Source organism: Penaeus japonicus, unplaced genomic scaffold (assembly GCF_977035675.1).
Source record: "Penaeus japonicus unplaced genomic scaffold, GWHDUDI00000001_assembly GWHDUDI00000040, whole genome shotgun sequence".
NCBI lineage: Eukaryota > Metazoa > Arthropoda > Malacostraca > Decapoda > Penaeidae > Penaeus > Penaeus japonicus.
Genome location: NW_028234442.1, coordinates 21904513 through 21912768, shown reverse-complemented (window position 1 = coordinate 21912768; position 8256 = coordinate 21904513). Strand labels below are relative to the sequence as shown.

Here is an 8256-nt window from a genome sequence, read left to right as displayed (position 1 = left end):
TTGCATAATTCTTTATCGCTAAAGTGACATGTGACACGGCAGGGAAAAAAATCAATCCCGAGGTTATTTGTATTTACCGCGTCCAGGAATTATTGGTCGATTATCTGACATCACGGATACGGCAACCAATGAGCGTGCGAGAGATCGATGACGTCCCGTCCCGCCCTCCGCCAATCAGCACGCGCACCGTCGATGACGTCACGCGAGCAGTCTTGAGGCGAGCATTTCTCAGTGTGAGTTGGAGGAGTGAGGAGGTGTTCTCGTGCCGTCTGACCAAACCGTGTTTGGTTTGTGTGTTTTATCCCTTTGAGGGAACTTAAATATAAATTTTTATGTGTGTCAGTGAATCAGGAGCTATGAAGTCTCTTTGGATTATCCTATCTGTGACGGTGGCCGGAGTAATATCTTCAGAGAATTCAGGTAAGAGGCAGGCAGAGAGGCTCGCCATGTTAGGCTACGCTCACCTGGTGGAGGAGGGAGGGAGGGGGACACCTGCTGCCCTAAACACTCGCTTTTTAAACCTATCCCTCCCTCCCTAGGGCTCTAGAAGAACCCTGGTGGAACCCGGCTGGTCTAAGCCACGGGTGCACCTGGCTTGTCATTGGCTTGGTGTGTGTGTGCGTGTAGGTTGGAGGTAAGGTCACCCAGGCTTAAGGTAAGGTCACCAAGCTCAGGCTCTCTCACACATGGGGAGGGACGAGCGAGCACTGGACTTGACCTTACCCTACACCCTACCTTACCCTACCTACCTACCTACCTAAACCTACCTGGCGGGTTTTCGTAGCACGGGCGTACGTTGCCTTTTCGCGTTTAATGGGATTAGTGACTCTTTTTTTTAATCTTTTTTTACGTTTGCAATTGATCGATCACATTGTGCGTTGCGGCGTGGCAACTTGTGTTTATATATCGACTGGCGTTTCGTTTTGGTGTATTTCCGTTCGTTATTTTTTTTCGTTCGTTGTTATGTAAGCTTGAAGGCGATTCGATAATCACATGTCAAGTCTCGACCTATTCCCCGGTACATTCCCGAAGCAAAATAAGACACGTCGGGAATCGGAAAAGAAAGAAAGAACGAACAAACACGTAAATCTCGTAGCCCTGTTATGTGTGTGTGTGTGTGTGTGAGGCGATAACTCCCTCCCCGTTTCTTCAGCCGTGTTCATTAAAGAGCAGAACAGATCTATCGACGTCGAATGGGGGGTTCTCTCTCTTTTTTTTTTATCTGCTTGTTCTTCAACATGACGTCTGGCAGCGGCAGTGTAGCGGTGGCGGCGGCGGTGGTGGCGGTGGCGGTAGCGGCGGTGGCAGAGCCCGACGTCCATAGCTACCTCGGCCTCGCCACTCTGCTGTGTGTGTATCGATTCGCTCGACTCTCCGCTAGAATGACTTATTTGCTCTGGAATGTCGACGTCGATGGCTAGCTAGCACACTCACACACACACTCACACATGCTGTATGTCGATGGCTCCTCGCTGGCGCCTTTTTTTTTAGGAGGGAGGGGGCAGGGGCGGGGTAAGGGTAGGGAGAGAGGTGTGCTTCGGGAAAGGGGGGGAAGGGTATATAGGGGGTGGGAGGGGGAGGGGGGAGGTTAGGCGGGTCGGTTGATAAGAATGATCAGCTTAGGTTTTCTAGCATTCTATCGAGTGTGGCTATGTTGTGCTTGCTGGTTTATTTTTGTTTTATTTATATTTTTTGAGCTGCGTTTCATATTTTTGGAGGAATCGAAGAAAAAAAAACAAAAAAAACAAGCCACGGGGTCTATTTTTCTTGCTTTAAGCACGTGTTGGAAAAAAAAAAAACGAAATTGCTCTTAACATAACACACGACGTGGGGGCAGTGGTGTTCAAACCATCCCAGACACCTTGAACGCGGAGTAAAAAAAAAGAAAAAAAAAAGGGAAAAGAATTTTGAACACCATGCTTACTATGATAAACTGCCCTCCCCTCCCCTCCCCTCCCCTCCTCTCCTCCACCCCAACCCACCCCTCCCCTCTTCCACCCCCCCACCCTCCCCTCCCTCTTTAGATTTCACTGGAACTTCCGTTTATTTTTTTTGCGTTTTAGATTTTTAATATTTACTTCTTTTTTATTATCATTTTTTTTTACCTGCTATATACCTGTCAGCTGCAACCTTGGGGGGGCCCATTGTTCCCGACAGGTCACAGGGCGGCTGGGCATGAGGTGCGAATTACAAGTTTTATGATACGAATTGTGGGTGGGGAGAGGGGAGGGGGATGGGTGGGGAGAGAGATGGGGGGTGGACCTCTTGCTGGGGAGGGGAGGAAAGGAGAGGGGATGGATGGATGAGGAAGGAAGGAAAGGAGGGGGGAGAGAGGGTTGGGGATGGATGGGGAGGGAAGGAAAGTAGGGGGGAGAGAGGGGAAGAGGATGGGGGAGAGGATGGGAGGGTTAAAGGGGGAGGAAGCGAAGAGAGAAAGCAAGAAGGGGCGAGGGAAGAGGGGGAAAGACTGGGAAAAGTGAAGTGGGGGGGGAGGGGACGGGGAAGAGGGTTTGTGTGTTGGGGGGGTGGAGTAGGGGGAAGAGGGTTTGTGTGTTGGTGGGTGGGGGGGGGTAGGGGGTGAGCTGTGCTTGTAAGGCGAATTTGTTCGGGATTCCGTCTGTCCGGAGCAGCGCAGAGAGAGCTTTGTTACGTCGGTGGAATGTCTTGCTTCAACATGGGACAGCTTGGCCTTACATCGCCCATTCGTCTGGCCTTTTATTCTATCTCTCTATCTGTCTATCTATCTCGTTCTCTCTCTCTCTCTCTCTCTCTCTCTCTCTCTCTCTCTCTCTCTCTCTCTCTCTCTCTCTCTTTCTCTCTCTCTCTTTTCTCTCTTCTCTCTTTCTCTCTTGTCTTTCTCTCTTTCTCCTCTCTCTCTCTTTCTCGTCTCTCTATCTCCTCTTCTCTATTCCCCCCTCTCTCTCTTTCTCTCTTTCTCTCTTTCTCTCTTTCTCTCTTTCTCTCTTTCTCTCTTTCTCTCTTTCTCTCTTTCTCTCTCGTTGTCTGTCCGTCTGTTTCTCCGTCTCTATCTCTGTTTTTCTTTCTCTCTGTTTCTGTCTCCCCGAATTTCTCCCTCTCCCTCTCCCTCCTCCCTCTCCCTCTCCCTCTCCCTCCTCCACCCTCACTCCCACTCCCTCCTCCACCCTCACTCCCTTTCTGTCACCTTCATTCTCGTTCTTCCTTCCTTCCATCCTTCTCTCTTACGCTCTTAATTATTATTATTTTTTTACGTTATGCAACCGAGCGACGTCGAAATCTCGAACCGAAGAACACCTATAAGTCATTGCAAGTTTCCGCTTCGGCGTCAGTTTCTCGGTCACCTAATTCCCCTTTGAGTTATAGCTTTCGTCTTTCCTCACACAAGTTCCCACTCGAGACGCCAGCTTTGTCTTCTGTCTTTCTAGCTCTCTTTCTCTCTTTCGCCCTCTCTTTCTCTGTTTGTTTCTTTTATTCTCTCTCTCTATCTTTCTTTCTCTTTCGTTCTCTTTTTCTTTCTCTTTCTTTCTTTCCTTCTTTCTTTTTTCTCTCTATCTCTATCTCTCTCCCCTTTCCCTTTCCCTTTCCCTTTCCCTTTCCCTTTCCCTTTCCCTTTCCCTTTCCCTTTCCCTTTCCCTCTCTCCCCTTCTCCTTTTCTCTCCATCTCTCCTTCTCTCCTTCTCCCCTTCTCCCCTTCTCCCCTTCTCCCCTTCTCCCCTTCTCCCCTTCTCCCCTTCTCCCCTTCTCCCCTTCTCCCCTTCTCCCCTTCTCCCCTTCTCCCCTTCTCCCCTTCTCCTCTCCTCTCCTCTCCTCTCCTCTCCTCTCCCTCTCCCTCTCCCTCTCCCCCTCTCCCCCTCTCCCCTTCTCCCCTTCTCCCCTTCTCCCCTTCTTGGTCATGTCAAGGCCCAGTGTCAGGCCTCACTTCCTTCCGTAGTTTCGCCCCCCCACCCCCCCAAAGGCCCCTCCTCCTTCGAGGTTCACTTCACTCCCTTCGAAGTTTCCTCAGAAGGTCTCCCCTACCTGTCGGGAGTTTCCGTCGGTCCTTTCGGGTCGAGTAAGTTTGGGTTCGAGGCTGTGTGTGTGCAGGGATGTGGTTTTGCGTGTGATGTGTTTCTAAAGGCTCTGTGTGATGGGGTTGCTGAGGTTTTGCGTGTGATGTGGTTCTAAAGGCTCTGTGTGATGTGGTTCTAAAGGCTCTGTGTGATGTGGTTGCTGAGGTTTTGCGTGTGATGTGGTTCTGAGGCTGTGTGTGTGATGGGGTTGCTGAGGTTTTGCGTGTGATGTGGTTCTAAAGGCTCTGTGTGATGTGGTTCTAAAGGCTCTGTGTGATGTGGTTGCTGAGGTTTTGCGTGTGATGTGTTTCTAAAGGCTCTCTGTGATGGGGTTGCTGAGGTTTTGCGTGTGATGTGGTTCTAAAGGTTCTGTGTGATGTGGTACTGAGGTTTTGCGTGTGATGTGGTTCTAAAGGCTCTGTGTGATGTGGTGCTGAGGTTTTGCGTGTGATGTGGTGCTGAGGTTTTGCGTGTGATGTGGTTCTAAAGGTTCTGTGTGATGTGGTGCTGAGGTTTTGCGTGTGATGTGTTTCTAAAGGCTGTGTGTGATGTGGTTGCTGAGGTTTTGCGTGTGATGTGGTTCTTAGATTATGTGTGATGTGGTGCTGAGGTTTTACGTGTTGTGTGTAATTGGGTGATGTGTCACCGCGGCCTTGGTGGATGCCGGTTGAATTAGTGTTTGGTGCCTTAACTTCATTCGATTTTATTGTTATTGCTAATGGTATGATTATTTCTTTTTTTAGATCAGATTTAAGGGTTTGTTGATCTATATTTAATTTCTGAAGGCTTTTTATATAATCATATATTCCCACCCACACCCACACACACATTGTTTATATATATATATATATATATATATATATATATATATATATATATATATATATATATATATATATATTGAATCCGACTTCTGTTTTATCTGAACGAAATTTACTTAGGCTTTTGAATAGTCCAGCATAGTTCGTTTTATAAATCTTGATGAATCATTTAAAATTTCACCTTGCACAGAAATAATCGAAGGCAGAGAAAGATATGAACGAAAGAAAGAAAAAAATATAGATAGATAGATAAATTTTGAGCCTATCTTTCCGAAATTAGCTGTCTTTTTGAATTTGCTTTTGTTATTCCTTCTGGATAAATTCCAGCCTTTTTTTTGGAAACCAATAAATCATATACGTTCAAACTTTTATTATTTATTTCATATATATTTTTTTCGAAATCTGAAATTAGTAAATCATACAATATTGCTGAGTTTTATTTCTCTCTATACTGATTCATGGTTGCCTATTGTTGGAGTTGATTAAAAAATCATTCGCGAATATGCAATTCCCAGGGAAATGATTTCATTATATCAAATTCGCGGTGGTTACGTAATTATTTATTTGTATGCTAATGAGCCTGTTATGTCTATTCCGAAGATGAAGATTTTTCCCTGGGAAAATGTGTGTTTTCTTTGTCTTTTTCTGGTCCTATGTCTCACTGTCTCTCACTCTTTCTCTTTCTCTCTCTCTCTTTCTCTGTCTCTGTCTCTCTCTCTTTCTCTCTCTCTTTCTCTCTCCCTTCCTCCCTCTCCCTTCCTCCATCTCCCTTCCTCCATCTCCCTTCCTCCCTCTCCCTTCCTCCCTCTCCCTTCCTCCCTCTCCCTTCCTCCCTCTCCCTTCCTCCCTCTCCCTCTCCCTTCCTCCCTCTCCCTTCCTCCCTCTCCCTTCCTCCCTCTCCCTCTCCCTTCCTCCCTCTCCCTCTCTATCGCCCGCGTGATGCGTCCCAAGACCCCATTTTGCGCCGCTAATGGAATATGCATATATTGCGGGATTTCCCTTTTTTACGGTCTTGATACATCCCCGGCGGATAAAATCGTTGACGTCTCTCTTTCTTCTCTTCCTTTCTTTCTATTTCATGCTTTGTCTGTTGCTCTCTTGTCTGTCTCTCTCTCTTTTTCTGTCTTTTTGTCCTTCGCTCTCTTCTCTTTTTTTTCTGCTTTTCTTTTTTCGCTTCTTTTCTTTCTCTCTCTTTTTTTGTCTTTCTTTTTCTTTCCCTTCCTCTCCTTTTCCATTTCCATCCCTATCCCTCCTACTCTCTCTCTCTCTCTCTCACTCATTTTCCATTTTCCCTCTTCACCCTTTCCCTTCCTATCCCCCTCGCTTATTCTCTCTCTCTCTCTCTCTCTCTCTCTCTCTCTCTCTCTCTCTCTCTCTCTCTCTCTCTCTCTCTCTCTCCCTCTCTCTCTCCTCTCTCTCCTCTCTCTCTCTCTCTCTCTCTCTCTCTCTCTCTCTCTCTCTCTCTCTCTCTCTCTCTCTCTCTCTCTCTCTCTCTCTCTCTCTCTCTCTCTCTCTCTCTCTCTCTCTCTCTCTCTCTCTCTCTCTCTCTCTCTCTTTTAATTTTGGAAAGACTTGTGACTTCAGACACCATTCTCCTTTTTTCGAAGTTGACTTAGAGCAGAATGAAAGAATCGTTGTGGGCCGCTGTCTGTGGCCCATTGATATTGCACCGCCTGGCTTGCAGTCTGCAACATGAGCAACACCTGTTTGGATGGAAGAAAATAGAGAAGAGAAAGGTGTCCCCGAAGGCCGCCTCCACTTTTTTTCCCTGTTCGATGTTGTTTTTTCCTTTTTTCCTGTTCGATGTTTTCCTTTTTTCCTGTTCGATGTTGTTGTTTTCCCTTTTTTCCCCCTATTTTCCTCTTATTTATTTTTTTTACTTGATTTTAAAACTCGGCCTCCTCTATACTGACGTTCCCTAAAGTTGGCTTTAATAACCCCCCTTCTTGCATGAATTTGCCGTAACGCAGCCTCGTTTAGCCTTACCCTTGTTGAAATACGACTTAATTTCCCCAGCGTATGTACCTGCATTCAGTCGGCATAAATATCCTTGTTTTATATAACCAAGGTGGGTGGGTAGGTGGGTGGGGGGTGGGTAGGGGGGGCATTGAATGCACGCTTTCGTTCGTGCAGCCGAAGGAAGCGCTGCTTTTTGCTTTTTTTTTTTTTTTTTTTATCTTTCTCGTGGCTCGGGTTCTCTCGCTCGCTGTCTCTCGGTCTGTCGTTGTTGGAGCTCGAGAGGTGGAACCTTTTCTTACCTCTACCTCTTCCTTCTTCCTTCCTCTCCTCCTTCCTCTCCTCCTTCCTCTCCTCTTCTCTCTTTTTTCACTCCCCTTGTTCCCCTTCTCAATCTTTCGTCGTCTTTCCCTCTTCTCCTCTCTCCCTTCTTTACACCTTCGTTTCCTCCCTATCCTTTTATCCTCCTACCCTTCATCTGCTTATACCCTCCCTCCCTCTCTCCCCTTCCTACCTCTCTTCCCTCCCTCCCTCCTTCCTACCTCTCTTCCCTCCCTCCCTCCTTCCTAGCCCTCCTCTCTCCCTCCCCTTCCTACCCCTCCTCCCTCCCTCTCTCCCCTTCCTACCCCTCCCCCCCTTCCTACCCCTCCTCCCTCCCTCCCCTTCCTACCCCTCCTCCCGTCCTCCCCCCTTCCTACCCACCTTCCCTCCCTCCCCTTCCTCCCCTCCCTCCCTCCCTCCCTCCTTCCTTCCTCCCCCTCCTTCCCTCCTCCCCTCCTCCCTCCCTCTCCGCGCCGGATGGTCAAGAGGGCGACAGAAGAGAGTGGGCGTGGTGACGATGTCAGTGTTTGTTCTTCAAGTGAGGTGGTGGGCGGCTATCTTTGTTCCACTGACTTGAGGAGGACGACCGCGCCTCCTCCCTCCTCCTCCTCCTCCCTTCCTCGTCCTCCTCGTCCTCCTCCCTTCCTCGTCCTCCTCCCTTCTTCTTCCTCCTCCCTTCCTCCTACTCCTCCCTTCCTACTCCTCCCTTCCTCCTCGTCCTCATTTCCTCCTCCCCCTCCTCCCTTCCTCCTCCTCCTCCTCCTCCTTTCCTCCTCCTCCCCCCCTCTTCCCTTCTTCTTCCCTTCTTCTTCCCTTCCTCTTCCCTCCCTCTCTCCCTCTCCCTCCCTTCCTCCCTCCCTCCCCTCCCTCCCTCCCTCCCTCCCTCCCTCCCTCTTCCCTCCTCTTCCCTTCCTCTTCCCTCCCTCTTCCCTTCCTCTTCTCTCCCTTCCCCTTCCTTTTCCCCACCTCATTAATCTCCTTCCTCCACTTGCCTAAACGGTATAGTGTACACTTTCACTTAAGCCCATGTGTGCCGAGGCACTCCCCCCCCCTCTCCCCCCCCTCGCCCTTCCCCTCCCCCCCTCCCACCCTCCCTCAGAAAAAAGGTTTACAAAAATTGTCATGCAATT

At 48.6% G+C, this 8256-nt stretch overlaps 1 protein-coding gene across 3 annotated transcripts in view; it reads left to right on the top strand.

Moving 5' to 3' along the window:
* Positions 1 to 225: 225 nt before the first annotated feature.
* Cals (calsyntenin 1) overlaps positions 226 to 8256 on the top strand; it is a 492734-nt gene continuing 484703 nt past the window's right edge. For all 3 annotated transcript variants that reach the window (XM_086533977.1, XM_086533976.1, XM_086533974.1), the window contains exon 1: positions 226 to 420. In XM_086533977.1, the coding sequence (XP_086390103.1) occupies positions 333 to 420 (88 nt within the window). In that variant the 5' untranslated portion in view covers positions 226 to 332. The remainder of the gene's footprint in view (positions 421 to 8256) is intronic.